General features: G+C 45.5%; 1 protein-coding gene across 1 annotated transcript; it reads right to left on the reverse strand.

Moving 5' to 3' along the window:
- Positions 1 to 5,758: 5,758 nt before the first annotated feature.
- TCN1 (transcobalamin 1) lies at positions 5,759 to 20,864 on the reverse strand. Its single transcript, XM_020900103.2, has 9 exons — positions 20,731 to 20,864; positions 18,003 to 18,182; positions 16,890 to 17,030; positions 14,805 to 14,960; positions 13,387 to 13,568; positions 10,226 to 10,409; positions 8,115 to 8,298; positions 6,293 to 6,411; positions 5,759 to 5,986 (listed from the first exon to the last, which is right to left on the reverse strand). The coding sequence occupies exons 1-9, from the start codon at positions 20,807 to 20,809 to the stop codon at positions 5,925 to 5,927; spliced, it is 1,287 nt and encodes a 428-aa protein (XP_020755762.1). The 5' UTR covers positions 20,810 to 20,864; the 3' UTR covers positions 5,759 to 5,924.
- Positions 20,865 to 23,327: the final 2,463 nt, after the last annotated feature.

The following is a 23,327-nucleotide window of genomic DNA, read 5'->3' on the forward strand; positions in this document are numbered from 1 at the left end:
ACAAAGTAAAGTAAGCCTCCTTATCATGGAGAACTGAAAATAATCAGATTATGAAGGAGGGAACTACTTTTTTCTTTTCTAACAACCTAGACAGCATATTAAAAAGCAGACACATTACTTTGTCAACAAAGGTCCGTCTAGTCAAGGCTATGGTTTTTCCAGTAGTCATGTATGGATGTGAGAGTTGGACTATAAAGAAAGCTGAGTGCTAAAGAATTGATGCTTTTGAACTGTGGTATTGGAGAAGACTCTTGAGCATCCCTTGAACTGCAAGGAGATCCAACCAGTCCATCCTAAAGGAGATCAGTCCTGGGTGTTCATTGGAAGGACTGATGCTGAAGCTGAAACTACAATACTTTGGCCACCTCATGTGAAGAGCTGACTCACTGGAAAAGACCCTGATGCTGGGAGGGATTGGGGGCAGGAGGAGAAGGGGACGACGGAGGATGAGACGGCTGGATGGCATCACCGACTCGATGGACATGAGTTTGAGTAAACTCCGGGAGGTGGTGATGGACAGGGAGGCCTGATGTGCTGAAGTCCATGGGGTCGCAGAGTCAGACACGACTGAGCGACTGAACTGACCTGAACGACCTATTTTAAGTAGCTTCTTTTAGGAGGTCATTCTCCAGTGACTCCCAACTTAAACTAAGATTCAAAGTCCTTCAAACAACCTCCGGCCCCGTGAGATCTGCCCTGGTCTTCCTTCTGGACCTCACCTCCGTCCACTCTCCCTCGCCCTCGCAGCTTCTGTAGCACCTCTTGTTCCGCGAGCCCGTCGGTCGCCTTAGGTCTTGCCGGACCCCCTGCCCGGGACATCTTCACTCCAAGCGCTGGCACGACGGCTCCCTCACTTCTTTCACTACTCCGCTCAGAGGTCAGGTTCTTAATTTTATTTATGTTTTTACTTCCGACGATGCTGGATCTTCGTTGCCGTGTGCGTCAAGTGGGGGCTGCTCGCTGGTCGGAGGGTGTGGGCCGCCCTTGCGGCGGCCTCTCCTGTCGTGGAGGCCGGGCTCTGGGGCCCGTGGCTCGGTCGCCAGGGCGCGCGGATCTAGGGTGCGGGCTCAGTGGTTGTGGCGCAGGGCTGAGCTGCTCCGCAGTGCGTGGGACCTTCCCGGACCAGGAACTGAACCCGTGTCCCCTGCGTTGTAGGCGAGTTCTACACCACGGAGCCACCAGCGAAGCCCAAAGGCCAGCTTCTACTTGTTTTCCTGTTTCCGTTTCATTTTTATCCTTTTAATTTTAAACTTTTAATTGGTGTGTAGTTGCTTCACAAGGCGCCCGTCCCTGCTGTGGGCACAGCGAATCAGCCACGTGTGTGCGCACACCCCATCCTGGGGTCTCCTCCCGGAGGTCAGCCTGGAGCTTTGAGTGGCGTTCCCTGTCAAAGGTCAGCTCTCGGAGACGCCTTCCCAGACCCCTGTGTGCGAGGCGGCCTCCACCGGACACCCGCCGCCCCTGTCTGCGGCAGTCCTCACCCTCCATCACACCGCGCGCGTCATGTCCCGTCCACCTCCTTCCCGCGACGGTGTCGGCTCCAAGGTGCCAGGGACGTCCTCTGTTTTGTCCACGGCTTTGTCCCAGGTACGTGAGATGCTACCTCGCTCCTAGTCTGAATCAAAGGAATATGTAAACATTTTTAAATTTTATCTTTTTATTGAAATACAGTTGATTTACAATGTTGTGTTAGTTTCTGGTGTACAGCGAAGTGAGTCATACATATGTATATTCTTTTCCATCATGATTTGTTGCAGGATCTCGAATATAGTTCCCTGGGCTATACAGTAGGACCTTTATCTATTTTATCTATAGCAGTGTGTATCTGCTACTCCCAAACTCCTAAGTCATCCCTCCCCTACCCCTTTTCCCCCTGTGGTAACAGTACATTTGTTTCCTAAATTGGTGTATCTGTTAATGTTTTGTAAATAAGTTTATTTGTATCACAGTTTAGATTCCATATATAAGTGATGTTGTAAGGCATTTGTCTTTGTCTGACTTGGTGTGATCATCTCTACATCTCTCCATGTTGCTACAAACAGCATTATCAAATGAATACTTTTTGAATGAGTGAATTAGTGAACAAATATATAGCATAGGTGATAAAGCATTTTTTTTCTTTCTTGGAGAATGTCAGTGGTGGTGTGGGTGAGAACACAGGATACATATTAGGGTGTGATACACGTCTAACATCATCTTATGTTTCCACCTCCTGGCGTTCATGCCCTTATATAATCACTCCTCTTGAGATGGTTGGATGGCATCACCGACTCAATGGACATGAGTTTGGGTGAACTCTGGGAGTTGGTGATGGACAGGGAGGCCTGGCGTGCTGCAGTCCATGGGTCACAGAGAGCCAGACATGACTGAGCGACTGAACTGAACTTCTTTAGCATATGAGTTGACCTTGCTTCTAACAATCATAATACAGGAAAAGCGATGGAATGAGTTTGCAGAAGAGCAGCTCCGTCTGGCTTGCAGTCCCTGGCTCTTCTTGCTTCTTGCTCTGATGGAGCAGCTGCTGTGTTGTGAGCTTCCTTATGGAAGAGCCTGTGTGGGGAAGAGCTGAGAGCGTCTTCCAACCCACAGCCAGGCAGGGAGGAATCCCGCCACAGTTACATGAAGGAGCTTGAAAGCAGCTCCTTCCCCAATTGAGTTTCGAGATGAAGGCAGCCCTAGCCAACATCTTTTTTTTTTTTAATTTATTTTTTAAAGTTTATTTGTTGTTTTTTCATTTTTATTCAGTTTGAGTTTTTTTTTTTTTTTTTCCTTCTGCCACACAGCATGCTAAATGCCAGTTCTCTAATCAGGCACCAAAACATGGCCCCTGCAGTGGAAGCTCGGAGACCCAGCCACTAGCCTCAAGGGAAGTCTCTCCAGCTGACATCTTGCTTGCAGGTTCATGAAAGACTGGAGCCAGAGGACCCAGGCCACCTGTCCCTCCATTCCTCACCCAGAGAAACTGAGATGACGTCTTGTTGTTTTAAGCCATTAAGTTTTAGGGCAACTTGTTACACAGCAATATGTAACTAATACACAGTATTTGGTGGGCGGTGATGAAAGAGAAAGGGGAGAGTGAAACAGTTGTCTTAAAGCTCAATATTCAGAAACCTAAGATCATGGCATCCAGTCCCATCACTTCTTGGCAAATAGATGAGGAAACAGTGGCTGACTATATTTTTCTGGGCTCCAAAATCACTGCAGATGGTGATTACAGCCATGAAATTAAAAGATGCTTGTTCCTTGGAAGGAAAGTTATGACCAACCTAGACAGCATATTAAAAAGCAGAGACATTACTTTGTCAACAAAGGTACATCTAGTCAAGGCTATGGTTTTTCCAGTAGTCATGTATGGATGTGAGAGTTGGACTATAAAGGAAGCTGAGCACCGAAGAATTGATGCTTTTGAACTGTGGTGTTGGAGAAGACTCTTGAGAATCCCTTGGCCTGCAAAGAGATCCAACCAGTCCATCATAAAGGAGATCAGTCCTGGGTGTTCATTGGAAGGACTGATGCTAAAGCTGAAGCTTCAATCCTTTGAACACATGATCCGAAGAGCTGACTCATTGGAAAGGACTCTGATGCTGGGAAAGATTGAAGGTGGGAGGAGAAGGTGACGACAGAGGATGAGATGGTTGGATGGCATCACTGACTCAATGGACATGAGTTTTAGTAAACTCCGGGAGTTGGTGATGGACAGGGATGCCTGGTGTGCTGCGGTTCATGGGGTTGCAAAGAGTCAGACATGACTGAGTGACTGAACTGATCTGAACTTCACTGTCATTGACTGAATATTATTGAAAATAAGCTAGATGGAACTTCCGTGGTAATCCAGTGCTGAAGACTCTGTGCTTACACTTCAGGGGACACAGGTTCGATCCCTGGCCTGGGGACTAAGATCCCACAGGCTCATGACACAGCCAAAAAAAAAGAAAAGAAAATGAGTGAGAATTATTGAGAGAGAGTTAGGGATCTTGGAGAGAACTATTCCAGCTTTTTATATTGAGATTAAGTCTCATTGGTTAATTTCAGGGGCAGTATTTTCTGTCATTTTGACATATATGTGTTTGTATTTTTTACTTGAGCTTTCTTATGGACAACATTGTACTGGTTTTCCCAGGATAGTCCCCGTTTTTAACCTGTCGTTTTTCTGAGTGTAATTAATAGTACTCACTTTCACTGTTAACAGAGTTGTGGTTGGATGATAAACTGTATGGTCCCACTATGATGGACAATAATGGCCAGTTCTGAGATTTTGAACAGAAAAGACCCTGATGCTGGGAAAGATTGAGGGCAGGAGGAGAAGGGGACGACAGAGGATGAGAGATGGTTGGATGGCATCACCGACTCAATGGACATGAGTTTGAGCAAGCTCCGGGAGAGAGTGATGGACAGGGAAGCCTGGTGTGCTGCGGTCCATGGGGTCGCAGAGCGACTGAGTCACTGAACAACAACAAGAATCTTAAGCCATTATTCTCCAATTTCATGTAGATTGTATAGTCTCTAAATATATCTGACAGCTGGCACCCTGTGCTCACAGCACCATGGAAGTCCTCTGCCTCAACTGAGTTCTCAGGATGTGACGCAGACCCCAGAGGATGGAATCCATCGCTCTGCAGCTGAGAAGACTGCGTTCACACCGGTTCATGAAGACCAGGGCAGGGGTGGATCTGAGAGTCGGTGATCAGTGCCCGAAGCAGTGAGCAGGAGGAGTGCTCAGCCCCTGATTGTAAAGCAGGGCTGCTGGTCAGGGGAGGAAAGAAGAGCATCTTGAAAACACAAGGAGAAATGAGGGAGATGTTGCTGAAATAAGTTCACAAATTCGACCTGCAGGACTCTTCCTTTTGGAGACTACTATCATGTTTTTTAAAGATTTTTTCTTTAATGTGGACCATTTGTGAGGTCTTTACTAGACCTGTTAAAATGCCGCTTCTGTTTTCCCGTTGTGGATGAGACACGGACGGCCTTAGCTCCCCACCCAGAGACGGAGTCTGCGCCGCGGCCCTGGGAGGTGACGCCTCAGCCTCGGACCACCGGGGGAGTCCCGTGCTGGTGACTTTAAATGGGCTGCTTTGTGCTTCATCTGAAGCACCTTTGGCATCTTAAATGCATCTCTGGTTCCTAACTGTGCCCACAGCTCAGATAGTCAGTATACAGTATAACCCAGTTCAGGTTTAGACACGATTCAGCTTTTTTTTTAGGTGAGTTCTGCTGAACTGAACGTTGGAGTCATTTCTTTTTTTGCATGTGGATTTGGTGATGTGACTATGAGAGTGATTTTCATGGTGAAATAAGAGACAAATAAGAAATAAGATTTTCATGGTGAAATAAGAGCAGTGGGACCTAGGGAAGGCTGCTGGAGATGGGGATGAAGTGGTTCCTCAAACCTTGTGCTCTGACTTGTATGGATAGGCCTCACATTTTACTTTGTCTAGGGCAGCATTTTTCTCTCTACCCACTGGCTGCCTGTGTGAGGCCAACGTGTCTCCTCAGTTCCTCCCTTGCCCCGGGTCTCAGAGAGCTCAGTCTCCCATGAGACGCCTCCTGATTTCACTGGCTGCTGCTGCGCTGTCTGACTCAGAACCTTCTCTCCATTTCCCCCAGTTGCCTGAGGTCACCCAGAAAGTTACCAGGGGAACTGTGAGCAGAACTCAACTTCTTAGACAGGTGGGTCTAATCTTTCTCATTTTGCTTCTTCCTGAGGTAGTCTTCCCTCTAACAGTAATTCCCTTTGATATTAAATGATTAGAACGTGCTCTTTTTGTGTAGCTGCTGGTCTTTTATTGGACACTCAAAGAGAGAAGTAGACGTTACTGATGTGCTGTGAGGATTGAGATATAAACAAAAAGGAATGTGTAAGATCAATTTCCACATAGAATTGTACCACAGAAGCCTCAGACCCAGCTGAGGGAGGTTTGAATTTATTAGTAATTGCTCCAACGAACCTCCAAATTCTCTCCATTTTGGACAACATAACTCCCAGCTCCTGAAAAGGAAGAAGGAGACGTGGGTCCAGTGATTTGATCACCAAATCATCAAATAAGGGATCTGGCACTCCCAGACCCTCGGAGAAGGAAACGGCAACCCCCTCCACCACGTGTTCTTGCCTGGGAAATCCCACGGACAGAGGAGCCTGGCGGACTACAGCCCACGGGGTCACAGAGAGGCAGACACGGCTGCGAGGCTGGGCACACGCTCACACCCTTGGCGTGTCCCCACTGAAGCTCACACACGCACACGTGAGCGCTTCGGGTGCCTCGCTCTGCAGGGCTGTTCTCGTCCTCTGCCTTACCTTGCCCCAGTGGCTGGCCATTGCTCAGAAGTTTCCAGAAGGTTCTGTCACAAGTGTTGGCCTTTATGCCCTGGACAGAGGTGACATAGGGGCCCCACGAGGTCTCCTCCACTGTGAAGCTGTGGGGAACAGTGAGTTGGTACGCGGATTCAGGATGTCCAAAGGCAACCCTCCCATGGGCACTTCTTTTGTGCACCTAAGAGTCACTGGAAGATATTACACAGACCTCCTGGCCTTCTTCCCAGATACCTTGATTCTGGAGATCTGGGCCAGAACCAGGAATCTGCATGTTTTATCAACATTCTAGATCATTCTGAGGCAGACAGTCTACAACCCATGCAAATTATAGAAACACTGCCCGTGGTTTCTGCCCCTCTCTCCTGCCATAGTAGACACTTTGCCATCAACAGTTCCTAATCTTCTATCCAAGACAGTAACAGTTGAAGACGTTAAACAGTACAAGAAAGTGTTAACTAGTTGTCCTAAAGGTACTTGGGAAAAAGGAAAGGATAATTTAATAGCTCATGTTTACTTATTAAGAAGTGACATAATTGGTATTTGTTTCATATTCTTTAGTCAGATTTTTCTACCTTCCTGGGAACACTTGAAAACAGGCTTTATATATGTACACACAGATACATATTTTCTTGTATATGATTTTCTCTGTTGCATCTTAGAGCATGTTATTAGACACAATAAATGCCAGTTAGGCTTAAGGAGCCGTTTAAGCCATATTTTTCAGAGGCAAAGTCAATATCTTCAATTTAACATTTGACCTCTCTAGGCCAGGGAGCCTTAACTGGGGAGTCCCTGATTCTCCTGTAAGGTGGCAGTGGCCTGGAGAAGCTTCCCAGGGTCTGTGAAACCTCAGATTCAAGTGACAAGTCTTGCACTCAGATTTAGAGAACGAACTCATGGTTACCGGGGGAAAGGGTGGCGGAGGAGGGGGGCGGCTTAGGCTGGGAGTTTGGGATTGAGACGCACACACCGCTGCGTGTGAGACAGACAACCAGCAAGCCTGCTGGACGCGGAGGGAACTCTGCTCTCCAGTCTGTAACAGCCTGAATGGGGAAAGAATCTGAAAAAAGTAGAGACTCTCACGGGTATACTTTGCTGTGTACCTGTAACTATCACATCATCGTTAATCAACCACACTCCAACACAAAATGAAAAATGACAAATGACACATTTTATGCATTTGTTCATTTTCTGGGATGAGAATCCCACTCATCTGACTTTCAAAGGGGTCAGTGGTTAAAAAACAGTTAAGAACCACTATTCTAGACACAAAATGTCTGACTTAGATTCTGTTAATTGAAGGAGCTCTACTGACAGAAGAGCGATCCCTGGTGCTTATTTATCTATCTATTAATATCTGCTCTGTGCTGGAAGAGGAAATGTTTCACCTCCCTTTTTTAAACCCCTGCTGTGCTGTGAGGATGAACAGCGAAGCTACTGACTGAGAAGTGTTTTAAATGTACATTGAACTCTGGTGTGGATGGGTTCCTGCTGAGTCATGATCACATTAAGTTCCTTAATCTTAGGTTATCTATTGGGCTTCCCTCATAGCTCAGGTGGTAAAGAACCCGCCTGCAACTCCGGAGACCCTGGTTCGATTCCTGGCTTGGGAAGACCCCCTGGAGAAGGGAGAGGCTACAGACTCCAGTGTTCTTGGGCTTCGCTGGTGGCCCAGCTGGTAAGGAATCGCCTGCAAGGCGGGAGACCTGGGTTAGATCCCTGGGTGGGGAAGATCCCCTGGAGAGGGAAAGGCTTCCCATGCCAGGATTCTGGCCTGGAGAGTTCACGGACTGCACAGACGTACCGAAACAGAGTCTCATTTTTCTCCTGAGCGGCCTTCATGACGTCCAGGAAGACAGAACCGTTTCTCACGGTGACTTCGGTTTGACTTGTCTCGTTGATTCGCACAGAGTATTTGACTGAGATATTCAAGGGTGCCGTCGTAGGCATCACAGCACCAGGCTTTTCAGGGGAGATGTTGAATTTGACTGGCAGAGACAGAAAAGCAGAGGAGAATTATTATTCAGAAGAATAAAAACGATGTCGGAGTCTGCACACCTCTCCACCCTATGCAACAACTCTTTCCCCATTAATGCGGAAGAGGGTTTACACCAGGATCCCGGGTCAGCAATCAGAGGTGGCGGGGGGGGGGGGGGGGGGTATCTCTCAGACAACTAAAGCACGAATTAAAACCAGATACTCATCAGCTTGTGAAGGCTTGTGTTTGCCTCAACCTCCAGCTGTTGCAGCAAATCAGTTGCCCCATTTCCCGTTGCTCACAGAGGCTCCTGACTTTTCTTTTTTGTTTTGCATTGGTGCAGCATGCAATAATGCCCCCCCCCCCCGCCCTTTTCTTTTCTTTCTTTGTGTGCTTTTTTATTTTTTTCCTTTTTGTGATTTTAAAAAATAAGTCATTTATTTATGTGTTTAGCTTTGGCTGTGCTGGGTCTTTGCTACTCTGTGGGCTTTGCTCTAGATGCGGTGAGTGGGGTGGCTGCCTCTAGTGAGGTGAGAACGCTCTGGATCTCCTTGCTGCGGCTTCTCTGGTTGTGGACACAGGCTCCAGGGCACCCGGCCTCCAGGGGTTGCGGCTCCCAGGCTCAAAAGCGCAGGCTCAGGAGCCACGGTACGCAGGCCGAGGTGCGCCTCAGCACGTGGGGTCGTCCCCGGTCAGGGATTGAACCCATGTCTCCCGCACTGGCAGGTGGATCCCATATGACTGAGCCAGCAGGGAAGCCCCTGGGCCTTTTCATTTTTTATTTAAGTGTTGACACACAGCATCACGTCAGTTTCACATGTAAAACATGATTCAACATTTATATACGTGAGGAGGCGATCGGCACTGTGACTCTAGTAACCACCCGTCACCATACAAAGTTACTGCAATGTTATTGACTGTATCTTCTATACTGTACACTATACTGCCATGAAGTATTTATTTTATGACAGGAAGTTTGTGTCTCTTAGCATCCTTCCCATATTTTTCCCAACCCCCTGCCTTTTTATTTATTAACATTTATAGAGAACATTACGTGTGGGCACTGTGTGCTAATCATCTTGCCTGAATTATCTTCTTCAATCCTTACTAATGCCTGATACATACTATTATCATTTGCATTTCTTATAGTAGAAAACTTTTAAGCTTAAGATTTTGTCCAAGCTCCGTAAACCTATATGTGGCTGAACCAGAAATGACCAAGACAGAAGGAAAAGTCTCCTTTCTTTATACCTTGTTGCTAAATCAGTGGTTTGATTAATGGTTCAAGCTGTAATTTTCTTATAACACTGCCACATTCTTTCCGCATTAACGGCACGTCTCTGGGTGTGCACGCATCAAGCCTAATGAGAAGCCAGAGACGTTATACTTTTTAGGTTGGGAATGATGCTCAGAAAATCTCTCTGTATCCAGAAATCAGAAAGCACCCCTTGAGAGACTGACACCCTTTAGTCACTTCCCAGCTGGCTTCATGGCAAAGAATCCGCCTGCCAATGCAGGAGACACGAGAGAGGCTGGTTTAATCCCTGGCCAGGGAAGATCCCCTGGAGCAGGAAACAGCAACTCACTCCAGCATTCTTGCCTGGGAAATCACATAAACAGAGGAACCTGGTGGGCCACAGTCCAGGGGGGTCCCAAAGAGTGGGACACGACTCAACAAGCATGCTTATCCTTCAATCAACGCTACTTTGTTGTCAGTGTTTGAACCAAGAAGAGTGTCTACTACCTTGATAACGACAAATCCTCTGGCAGTTATGGTCCCTGATGACATGGAGGATGGAGTTCTGTCTGGGATCTGTCTGGGAACTGTTATACTTTAGAGGTTTAACTGGTCCCTTTTGGCTCCTGAGGACGTGTTAGTCTTACACACTTTGGGTGTTGTGCTGAAAGGCAGAACAGTCTGCTCATTAGTGCTATACCTGGATTGTGGCTGCAAGAAGAGTTGGTGACATCCAAATAGGTCTTTCCCATCAAGGCAGGTAAGATCTGGGCTGCAGAAATCGGCGGGAAAAATGCTTTCTGAGAAATGTTGTAAAATACTGTGCGTAGAGTTTCTTGACAATTTGTTTCACTTTTGTAATAGTCCGATGAGACAAAGAGAGCCTAGTGTGTGTAAGAGAGAGAGAAAGAGAGAGAAGGAGAGAGAATGAGAATGAATGGGAGAGACTTCACATCGTGGGAAAGCTTGAATCTAATTTAGTAAATCTATTTTGGACATTGACTACATGGGAACCACCTTAGACCGCTAAGATACCTTTCAAGAAGCTTATGAGCTAGTTTGGGTGGGGAGGTGGGGATTGTTTAATCACTCAAACTTTCATAGTGTCAATGAGAACAGTCTTTACCGTATTTACTCTTTATTGCTGACACTGAAACCATATGAGATAGTGTTAACTATGAGATAGTGTTAACCATATGAAATACTGTCAGATAGTGTTAACAGATTCTTGTAAAGGAGTCCCTAAGATAAAGGCCCTAAGACTGGTGTCTCCAACCCCCACCCCCACCCTGGGGACCGCACAGCAGGGGGTGAGCAGCAGACAAATCAGGAAAGCTTCCCTTACCCCTCCCCATCGCCCACCTTGCCTCCTGAACCTCTGCCTACATAACTGTCTGAGACGTCCCCCCACCCCCTTCCATGGAAAAATGGAATTGTCTTCCATGAAACTGGGCCCTGGTGCCAAAAAGGTTGAGGACCTCTGCCGTAAGAGAAGGGCTTCCCTGGTAGCTCAGCTGGTAAAGAATCTGCCTGCAATGCAGGAGACCCTGGTTCCATTCCTGGGGAAGGGATAGGCAACCCACTCCAGTATTCTTGGGCTTCCCTTGTGGCTCAGCTGGTAAAGAATCTGCCTGCCATGCGGGAGACCTGGGTTTGATCCCTGGGTTGGGAAGATCCCCTGGAGGAGGGAATGGCAACCCACTCCAGCAATCTGGCCTGGAGAATTCCGTGGACAGAGGAGCCTGGCGGGCTCCAGCCCATGGGGTTGCAGAGTCAGACACGACTGAGCGACTAAGCACAGCGCAAGCTAAGAGAAGCGCCCAGTGGCATGGTCCTTCTGAAGGGGAAGCGCTCCTGAACATTAGCGAGACGGAGGAAGGCTTGACAGGGAAGGCGATACGTGAACAGGGCTCGGCACTATGATGGTGTCTCAGTAGGTGACATGCGGAGGTGAACAGGTGGCTGAGGGGCATAGGAACGGCCAGGGCCTGGCCTGTTTGTGGTGACAGTGTCTGAGTTTCAGGAAGCTCCCCAGAGGATTCCTCTCGGCTTCAGAGGACTGGTGTCGAGAGCACATGCAAAGCACGGCAGGAGGACAGCCTGGAGACAAGGGCTGGAGCTGGGCCGGCCAACCCTGAGTGCCATGGGGTGGTTGCTGGACAGTGGGCAGTCTAAGAGGTTCTTGAACAGAAACCCTCCAGGCAGCAGATGCAAAGTGGACTCAAGGGGCAGAATCACAGGGCAGGAAATTTAAGAGGGTGTTAATTAATTTCCTGGGAAGTCCCATGGACGGAGGAGCCTGGGGCTACAGTCCATGGGGGTCCAAAAAGAGTTGGACAGGATTCAATGACTAAACAACAACAACGATAAGAGCAAGACAGGGACCAAGATGGGCTGAGCTTGAAGATATTGTTCTGGAGTTTCTCGAGGAAGGACAGTTTCCCTTTTCATCTTTTCTTGAAGACTCTTAAAGATAACCAAGTGGTCAATGAGGGTTTTTGTGTGTGTGTGTGTGAGTTATTAAAAACAACAGAGAAAGAAAATTCATAAGGGGCTTCTCTGGTGGCCCAGGGGTTAAAACTCCATGGGGTGGAGCGGTTGAAACTCCATGCTCTCAATGCATGGGGCACAGGTTTGATCCCTGGTCTGGGAATTAAGATCCCACATGCTTTGGGACATGACCAAAAAATAAATAAAAATTAAAAAGGTCATCCTGAAAAAACTCATCACATTGTATCTTCTTTTATAAACAATGTAGTGGGTAAGCAGCTCTTGATCCTGCCATGAATGAATACCACCTATAGGCTGATCAAGACCAAGCCCAGGCTCCAGACCTGAACTTGTGTATTAACTGATTGATGTGGGGTGTAAACATGAGCATTTCCTGAAAGCTCCTCTCCTCTAGGGAAATCAGATGTGCACCCGAACAGGAAACCACTGCTTTATATTAATTTCTAGCATAGCAAGTGTAAAGAGGAACAACAACATGGACAGTCTTTAAGACTGGACCCTGACTTACATCATCAGCCTCATCTTGTCGTTCTTTGCAGGAGCCCTGTGCTGGCTGGGCTGCATGCTCTGATCTTCCTCAATTACAGAAGGTGCCTCTGCACTTTTTTCCTCGCTTCTGCTCGCCCTGTGAAAGTCCTCTCATCCCGGGTCAGCCTGGCAGGCCCCAATTCATACCAAAGACTTGGTGAAATCCTTTTTTCCACCTATGTGCTTTTCCTCATCTCTTCTTGTATGTACCCCTTAGAGTTGAGCTGATCAGTGACTAAACTCAGGAATAAACTCTTGGTCTTCAAAGAACATATACAGGACAGTGTAAGCATTGAGTGTGAGTTTTGACACCAATTATTTTGGTCCTATCACCTCTCCGTCACCCTTTGGCTTTGTTCTATTAGGCAATTTACTGGTACTCTGTGATTCATGCTCTTATTCTAGGAAATGGAGGTAAAAATTCTTTCTCCATTGGGTGGTTGTGCGTTAGTGACAATGTCAATAATTATCAGCTGCTGTTACTGCCTCTACTACTTCTTATTTCCATAACAATAACCTAATTTGGGAGGTAAGATGAAACACTGAACAATGGTATGTGGTAAAGCGGGAAATGACATGTTAAAGAAAAACAAAATAGACTGCAGTAGGCACTAGCATTTCCTAATGTAGTCAGGAAAAGCTGCATAGAGACATTGGATGTGGAGAGTGACAGACAGGGCGTACATTTCAGGCAGGGGAGGGACATCACATGATTAAAACAGTCAGGTGGATAGTAAGTCCTCCGGAGAACAAGAGGGAAGGAGGAAGGTGCTGCTTTCTGCCATGACCCGGTTCTGTCTCCTGTTTTGCCTTCTGACTTACCTGCATAGCTTCTCCCGTGCTAAATGTGTTTCCCAAGAGACCCTGTTTTCCCTCAGACTGGATCTTGTCTGCCAGTGTTGCTGTATAATTCTTGATTTTATCCTCTGTACTTGCTTCCGTTTTCTTTTGCATTTTATTCCTCTGCACACAGGTTAGAGCAAGAACGGCCACCGCTCCAGTATCTGTCAGGAAGCAAAACGCTGGTGACCGAGTGACTAATCCTCCTGGGTTCACCCTGGGCCAAGTGGTTTCCTGGCATGTGGGACTTTCCAAACTAACAGTAGGAGGACTCTGGGCAGAATGGGATGCTTGGTCATGCTAGTTAATGATGCAAGAGAAGAATTTCCAGATACAGTAGCCATCCTCTCGCCCTGACCTCTCAAGTATGTCAAGATTCCTTCCTTGTGTGGATACCACGAGCCTTGCACTCAGGGACTCACATCTTGGTCATAGAAACACTCATCGATTTGTCGGCGCAAACGCACAAACAGTCTGCCTTTACATTGTGGTTGTTCTCATCTTTTTCATCTTTCAGCCACGTTGGCAAAGAAATTAAGAAAACCGAGGATGACATACCAAACAAAAACGTCTCTAAATTTCCAAGTTTTTCATTAGACTGACTTGAAAATAGCACTTAGGAGAACTGTTTATTCAGTAAACACCCTTAATGGGGAGGATATGGCAAGAGATTAGAAGAATGGGATAAGATCTGTTTTTCTGGCTCATTTCTTGGTTCCTTCTGTTTTCTTTAGGCCTGGTGCTGTCCCTCTCATAGGAAGAGAAATATAAGAAATTCACATTCTCCTTGTTACTCTGAGACACTGAATGGTGGCTTTCTTAGAGCTTCTTGGGGAAAAATGAGTTTGTGGATCTGTCTAAAGGGGACTTCTTTTTGGATGTGTAAGCTGATCCAGTGGGAAATTTCTGGTCCTTTTCCATGGTGGATACACACTTTATTGATCAAAATATTGCATCTTACCACTGGAGAGATTGTATTGTTCAAGTAAGCCCAGGCATCCAAATGATCCCAATGGGTTAGAGAATGGTGCAGGGTTGAGATAAGTGAATTCCACCACACCCCCTTTCTCTAACATTTATGCTTCCTAAGATGCCTTATTGATCCTCATGATCTAGCCTCATTTTACAAGTGGGAAAATTAAAGTTGAGAGCTAACATCCATTGGCTACTCAGAGAAAAGGGGGAGAAGGAACTGGATCCTTTCACTGTACTGCACACCTAGAAAGAGGCTTAAGAACCATCCAACATCCGCTCTTCTAAAAAAAAAAAATTCTCTTCTGAGAAGACTAGGGTAGCGAGGAAAGAAAAAATTCAAGTACTTATTGGTAGAAAAATATAAAAGACAAAGCCTCCTGGTGCCCATGTCCTTGAAACCAAGGGAACTGGGTTTAATGACTTACCTACTGAGAACTGGTCCTCAAAATAATAGTTCTTATTTTCAGGAGTGAAGTAATAAGTAACATCGGTGATTGAATAGCTCCCATTGAACAGACACAAGGCCAACAGGGCCAGACTGAGCTGGTAATAGTTAGTCAGTGGATTGCCATCATGTGTTTCTGTTGGGGAGCAAAGGAATACCTTATTCACACAGGTGGTACTGGAATGGTGCATTTTAAGCTTATTTCTACTTACTCTATCTCCATTTCTTTACATTTAAAGAGAGATGAATGAGAGAGGGGAGAGATTGCTCAGAGAAACAGCGAACTTGAGACATTTAAAGGCTTTTAAGGTCCACCAAGGGCTCCTCTGGTGGCTTAGACAGTGCAGAATCTGCCTGCAATGCAAGAGACCCAGGTTCGATCCCTGGGTCAGGAAGATCCCCTGGAGAAGGCAACAGTCACCCACTGCAGTGTTCTTGCCTGGAGAATCCCATGGACGAGGAGCCTGGCGGGCTACAGTCCATGGGGTCTCAGAGTCAGACATGCCTGAACAACTAATGCTTTCACTTTCCAGGGCCACCAAATTCAACTCAACTCCTTTTATTTTATGCCTGAGGCAATTCAGCATGAAAGAGATAAAAATACTGTTCTCCCAGCAATCCCAATCCTGGGCATGCATCCTGAGAAGACACTAATTCAAAATGATATGTGCACCCCAGTGTTCATTGCAGCACTATGTACAATAGCAAGGACATAGAAGCAAGCTAACAGAGCAATGCATAAAGAAGATGTGGTCCATATATACAATGGAGTATTACTAAGCCATCAAAAGAACAGAATAATGCCATTTGCAACCACATGGATGGACCTAGAGATGATCATACTGAGTTGAGTCAGACACAGAGAGACAAACAGCATATTATATCACTTACACGTGGCATCTGAGGAAAAGGTACAAATGAACTTACTCACAGAGCAGAAGCAGAGTCGTAGACGTAGAGAACAAACCTATGGCTATACCACGGGGTGAGGCGGGGGGGAGGGGTAAACTGGAGACTGGGGTTGACACGGACAGTCATGTCCGACTCCTTGCGACCCCATGGACTGTCGCCTCTGTCCATGGAATTCTCCAGGCAAGCACACTGGCGCGGCAGCAGCAAGGCTGCACCCAGGCCTGGCGCGTGGTGTGTGCCCGGCTGCTCAGTCGCGTCTGACTCCTCACGGCCCCCTGGACCGTAGCCCTCCAGCCCCCGCTGTCCTTGGGATTTCCTAGGCAGGAATACTGGAGCAGGTTGCCATTTCCTTCTCCAAGGTTAAGCCGAGTCTCCTGCATTGCAGGCAGATTCTGTACATATGAGCTACCAGGGAAGCCCATATCCACACTACTGTGTATAAAATAGATAACTAATATGAATGGGCTGTATAGTACGGGAAAGCCTACTCAACAGTCTGTAATGGCCTATATACGAAAAGAATCTGAAAAAAGAGTGGGCAGATGGCTATTAATGTATAACCGATTCACTTTGCTATATACCTGAAACTAATACAATATTATAAATCAAACACCTTCCAATAAAAAGAAAAAAAATACTATCTTGATGTTCAGATGGTTACGGAGCTAGAACTAGAACCCAGAAATGTATCTCACTAGTAGCTGTGATGATCAACTTATTTTACTTTTGCCATCTTTGTTCTTGTACTAGAATCATTAAGTATACACTTTGGTACTTATGACACAATGTCTCATCTTGATCAGCTATTTCTGGTGTAATTTGTCCAAAAGTCAAGCTTCTGAAGGACTAGAGAACTGTGACCTGTGTGTTTGCATGTGGGTGTGTGTATTTATCATCCAGTGTAAGGTAAGCTTGACGTAGGGTCAATGCTTAACTGAAGATATTGGAAAAGAAAACTCAAGACACATCTGAAAGAAAGAAGGGAAAGTGGTCTTCAAAGGAACAGGGGGAGGTACAAAGGGAAGATCTTCATAGGCACACATGGGATGAGTGGAGTGAAGAAGAGAAGGAATGAGTAGGTAGAAACTTCATACAGTTCTGAATCAGTGGAGGAGACAAAGACATCCAGGGTCTCTGAGCATGTGATTCTCACCCATATTCTGAATTTCTGCTTGGAATTTGTCTCCAAGTTTGCTAACCAGATGAGCACCACGTATAAACTCTTCATCTGGATTTTCACATGCTCCCAAAGCCAGAATACCCAAGGCAAGCTGTCCCGAGGTTAACTCCATCTCTGAAAAGAAAAGTATTCAAGTTAAACAAGGCACATGCTTATGATTTTTTTGGCCTCCTGTCTTCCTTGTGATTTATATTGCTGTCACTTTTTTGTCCTGTTCTACTCTTTATTAATGTTTTATTGTCCTCTTCTTTATCCCCCCAAACAGAGCCTTTTCTAGCAGTACTGTATAAATGCAACCTAGATCTTAGTCTTTCCCATGAAATTGCTGGCTCTTTCTGGAATCAAGAGATCCTTGAACAAAGAATAGAAATAGATAAATAATAAAGCCTTGGGATCTTCCTCCTTGAGGGTGCCTTCTCGCCAGGATAGGACTAATCGACTTGTATTTAAAATATCCAAGTTCTTAGGCTCCTCCTATCCTCACAATAATATTGTTGGGTAGGTAGCAGTGGCTATATTTTCCTCTTATACTCGTTAGAAAGCTCAGTGTTGAAATGAAAGTTTCAATGTGGAATCTGGTCTCAATTCCAGTCCATATCTCCACAACTCTATGGTCACCTCTCTGCTGTCAGCTTTCGTGGTTGTGGCCCATGCTCTTGTCTGGTCATGAGCTCAACTTAATGATGTAAATCTCAATGGATGAGAGTGTACGATTTCTTTTGCTTTTCCTATTTTCAGGGCCCAAAGAAGGAAAGCTTCACTCTACAGTAAGCGGCAGGGGGTTGAGGATTTGAGGTACCTTTTTGTCACCTCAATTTTAAAAAATTTTATGTAAACTTTATTTTTAAAAAAACCCCACTACATACTTGGACTAGATTTAAAAACAAATTTAGGTAACATTTATAACATTATATAAGTTTCACGTGTACAATATTTTATTTCTACTCCTGTTCATCTCAAGTTTTCTACAGCTAAGATGGATGTACCAGGGATGACTTGGACACACAATTTTTAGGACTCACTGGAGATGATCTTTATAGATGGGTAAGTCTTTCTCTAAGTATTCCGGGGAATATAGGCACTCACCTCTGCTATTTATGTCTTCTTTGATTTGTTGACTCAGCTGTTGTTCTAGGCTTTGATTCTTAATCCCAACAAGTCTGAGGGTCAACAGGACGTTGGCATCTTGGATCCCTTTGGTGTAGCGTGCCTTTAGCATCGTGTTTATCAGAGGTTCTAGCCTCCTGGAGTCAGTTGCACTTACCTCTGTGGAAGGGAGAGAGGAAACAAGAGGCACACACATAGAATATGGGGGCTAAGAACAGGAATGATGTTAAAATATTTAGTAACGTATATGGCATAGACACAGACCCACTTGGTAGCCACTGGCAATGTTGCTGGAATGATGCAAGGGAGGTCTGGAGCCCCACTCTGCCATGTATTATTTTTTTGCCAACCAGCATGGAAGTGTTAAATATTTAAACAACTGGTTCAGCCTTACCATTGTGTCCTGCCTGGTAGCTCGTGTGTGTGTGTGTGTGTGTGTGTGTGCACGTGTGTGCGTGTGTGTGTGCGTGCGTGTGTGCATATGTGTGTGTGTGCGCGCGCGCGCGTGTGTGCGTGTGTGTGTGCGTGTGTGTGTGTGTGTGCGTGCGTGTGTGTGTGTGCGTGTGTTAGCCGCTAAGGCCCAGAGGGGGCCCTTACGGGGCCTTGATAATAGGACCTCTGACTGAGACTGCAGTGCACATCTTCCCAATCCCCGCCTATAACCCAGTCTGCTTTCTGGATTCAGTCACTTCCCCCTCCATCTTCTTCTTATTCACCTGGCTTAATGCTGACAAGAAGGAGAGAGAAGAGAAGGCAGAAGTTCTACATGTCATTAGTGATTGACTGCAGTGACCCAGAGCTGCATTGTCTGATTGCCCAACTGGCCAGGCATCAAGATCAAGGCATTATTCAGCAGGGAGGACCCTTTGAAAACCTTCCAGTTTTAGCCTACAATGTGTCCAAGTCCCAGGGGCAAGGATGGAGGGAGTCCTCCTATACTGTGGAATTAAAAAGAGAATCCAGAGCTCCCAATAAACCTGGGGGATAAGAAGAGTTAACTATCACTGAAAATATTTCTCAGCATACCTTGACCATCACCTAAGAAAATCCTTCCCATCTCCAGATTATCTCATGGGCTTGGGGAATAGTGAAAAGAATGTGAACCTTGGGCTCAGGAAGATCTTTGCTGGGGTCTTTATTCTTTAACTTATAACTGGGGGTAAGTTATGCAACCTTCTTGACTTCAAGAAGTCAAGAAATAGCCAAAGATAATGGACAAGAAACCATCAAATAAACTATAAGATACTGTATGTATTATTACTTCTAGCTCAACTCTAGTTTCTGTCACTATCCTTAGCGAGTCCAGGAAATGTTATTTTTCTTGCCCACCTGCCTTTAATAGAGAGAGACAGGAAGATCTGAACAGAGTGATTGAGAAAGGTCATGGTTTGTTAACAGGCATAACTGGACAATTGTGAGTCACCTCTGAGATTCAGTTCAGCAGATTTTTTGGGCACTGAAATAGACTTCTTTAGTTCCTGGTAAAGGAACAACTGAGGTCAACTTCCTTACCCACTAAAAGCAAAGTTAATTATTTTCTACTGTGAATGAAGCTTCCAAAGCTCGATGGAGAACCCCTGTTCTTACGCCACAACTGAGGAAATAACAGGCCAGGAGAAAGAATTAAGAGCTGGCAGATTCTGAGCTTTCATCTTTCCGCCGTGGGATGGATTTCTTCTTGTAGGCTAGAGAGACCAGGGAGATGTAGCCGCAGCTGGTACCACATAGTAGCATCACCTTTGGCCTGGTTTGAAGCTCAATTCCACGGTAAAGAATTCCAATAGAGAAATCATACCTGTGAGCTATATAATACTTTAACAAATCACCTGCTTCAACAACCTTCTCTGGTTATTCTTCATTTCTGGATGAAGTTAAAATGATCCATGGGACTTCCCTGTCAGTCTAGTGGTTCAAATTCTGTGCTTCCAAAGCAGGGGGTCCAGGCTCAATTCCTGGCCAGGGAACTAGATCCCACATGCTACAGCTAAGACCCAGCACAGCCAAATAAGCAAATAAATAAACATTAAAAAGACATTGGTACATTCAGTTACTAAGGGGTCACACTAGACCTGAGACCAGCTTTTCTTTCTCTCAGTATTTTTTAAATAGAATCACATATTCTCTGGAGCCTATACCCAAAGGAGAGATGATGGGTTTTTACCCATGTCCTCTGGGGAAGAGTTGAAAAGAGGAAGCTGTACTGCTTAGAATATCTAAACTCAGTAAGGACAAGAGAGCAATCGTCACTATTTGAAAGACATTATTAACATTAATTTTTTTCTGTGTAGTTACAAGGAGTTAACCCAAAACCTCTGGGTTGAACTTCTTAAAAATAGATTGTATCTCAAGGTCACAAGATATCTTTCCATGATCTGAAAACTTTTTGAGATCACGAGTTTTCTGTTCTTAAAAAGGAACGAGCAAAGACAGCTCCTTGACAGGGCTGTTGTGGGAGAAAGGATCTCAGTCTAGGAAGAAGAGTAAAACACGTAAATCCTGAACCTCTGAGCCCACTTGGAACAACACGCGTCGTAGACCTGTCCCCACCACCTCCTGCCACCCTTCAGTCACGCAGAGTCCAGCGACGCCCAACAATGGAGTCAGCCTTTCCTCCGGTAATGACACAGTAGCCTCCAGGAGACTGTCGTGCTGTTTATAGCTCAAAATGCTCAAAGTTTAGAACAATTTTAGCTCAAAGCATACTCACTACAGATCTGGCATAGTTGACTTGGAATAAGAGAAAAGAACAGCAGCCCCACTAGGGGGAGCCAGCGTGGTGGTCTCATCTCTCCCGCTCGCTCAGAGTGGTGAGGCTGGGCTGGCTCTTTATGGGTGATGGACGGGGGTTCTGGGCGCTCCTCCTTTTATTTGCCTCAGTCTCTTTCACTCAAGCAGATATTGAGTAATATCAGGAGGTGTGGTCAAGTGCGCTTGCCCAAGTAACGTAATAAACCAGGATGACTTGAAAGGTATGGCTAGGGAGAATGAGGAAATAATATTTCTTTGTTTCCTATCTTAAAGCATTAGGGTTCAAATTCCCTTCAGTCCAATAAGAATAAATTATGTGAATGACTGTTTTCAGTAATGTTTCCTCCTTCCCATTTCACTCTGGATGTATAAGCAAATTATGTCTCCTGAGAGATTAAATGTGATGGGGGCAGGGCTTACAACATATAAAAATGGAAACAAAAGTTGTAATTTGAAGTTGGAGCAGACAGGATGGGGGAGCTTGGCACATGGGAAGATCTTTGGCATAGTTGTGTGTGTGTGTTTAAAACATTTTAGGCACAGTGGTTTTTGACCTAAGATTTTTTTCCCTGAGAGTTTTCTGGCCCAGGAGGAAAACACTGAGATACACATCAGATGTGGATTTTCAGGGTGCCAGGAAGGATGCTCCATGCCACGTGTAAGAAATGTCCATCCTGGTTCTTCCAAAAGCTACTAATGAATACTCTGGCTTTAAAAGGTTTGCTCAGGGTCAGCAAGGTGGTGGAATACAAAGTCTCTGATACAGCCCCCCATAGAAATAGTTATTTTAGCAGTCATTCATGGACAAAAGTTCCAACCTGAAAACTTCAGGTTTCAGGTAGGATGTTGTAAAACCCCAGTGACGTCCTCAAGGAGGGCTGTACTGAGAAAGCAAACCAAAGGAAACGGACTTGAGTTTACAAAGAAGCAGGCAAACATGACACCACCGAATGAAACCGGTAAATAGGCCTGACAGATGTACACAAAACTGAGGGAAGAAGAAACTCCTTGACATTTGTCTTGGCAATGATTTTTTTGGATATGACACCAAGAGTGTAAATAGTAAAAAGAAAAATAAGCAGGATGGTATCAAGCTGAGAAGCTTCTGCACAGCAAAGGAAATCATCAGCAAACTAAAGAGGCAGCCTAGAGAATGGGAGAAAAAATATTTATTGGATACCTTATATCTGATAAGGTTGTTGTTGTCGCCCCTCAGTCACGCTGTGTCTGACTCTTTGCGACCCCTTGAACTACAGCACGCCAGGCTCCTCTGTCCTCCACAACCTGCGGGAGTTTGCTCAGATTCATGTCCATCGAGTCACTGATGCTATCTAACCATATTATCCTGTGCTGCCCTCTTCTCCTTTTGCCCTCAATCTTTCTCAGCATCAGTCTTCTCTAATAAGTCAGCTCTTTGCATCGTGTGGCCAAAGTATTATAGCTTCAACTTCAGCAATAGTCCTTCCAATGAATATTCAGTGTTGATTTCCTTCAGGATGGACTAGTTTAATCTCCTTTGCAGTCCAAGGGACTCTCAAGAGTCTTCGCTAACACCATAGTTCGAAAGCATCAGTTTTTTGGCACCCAGACTTCTTTATGGTCCAACTCTCACATCCATACTTGACTACAGGAAAAACCATAGCTTTGACTAGACCTTTGTCAGCAATGTAATGTCTGGTCTTTTTAAACCTAAACACTGTTTAGGTTTGTCATATTTTTTGTTATGAAAAACAGCATGCATTTTCTTAAGAAATCAAAAATAGAACTCTTGTTCAGTTCCACAATCTCAGTTTGGGGTGTACATCCAAAGGAAATGAAATCAATATTGTTGCAGAACTTGGACTCTGTTGCTTGTTCCTTAAGAAACCTTGCTGAGAGACAAGTGCTGGGTAAGTGAAAAGTAGCTTTATTTTAAGGAAGTTTGCCACCTGGGGAGAGGTGGACTACTGTCCGAAAGAACCAGCTCCCAACGCCCCAGGTGCTCTCTGGGATCTACACTAGAAGGGGAGCAGGAAATGGCTGCAGGCTGTGTGCTGAGGCTACGCTGCTCTTTCATCATGAGACGCCTCGATGTTGGAACCTGACTGTGGTCATGACATTGTCCAGATCAGTACCTTTGTTTTATGGGCCAGCAGTCATATATTTCCCAAAAAACAGGAACAAAGGCAGAAAGAGAGCAAAAAGGTCTAAGTGAACAAGGAACCAGTCCACCAAACCCCCAAGCTTTAACCATGAGCAGTTCTTTGGTTGTGAAACAAGCATGATTACAGTACCTCAAAGTGGTATCTGTAGCCCCATGTTCTTTGCAGCATTGTTGACAATAGCCAGGATTATGGCATCAACCTAAGTGTCTGTCAACTGATGAATGAATAAAGAAACTGGACACACACACACACACACACACACACACACACACGCACTGGGACATTTTTCAGCCATGAGAAAGAGGGAAATTCTGCCATTTGTAACAAAATGAATGGATCTTGAAGGCGTTATGCTAAGCGAAATAAGTTAGAGAAAAACAAACACTGCATGGTATCAGTTATATGTGGCATC

Source organism: Odocoileus virginianus, chromosome 10 (genome assembly GCF_023699985.2).
Source record: "Odocoileus virginianus isolate 20LAN1187 ecotype Illinois chromosome 10, Ovbor_1.2, whole genome shotgun sequence".
Lineage (NCBI taxonomy): Eukaryota > Metazoa > Chordata > Mammalia > Artiodactyla > Cervidae > Odocoileus > Odocoileus virginianus.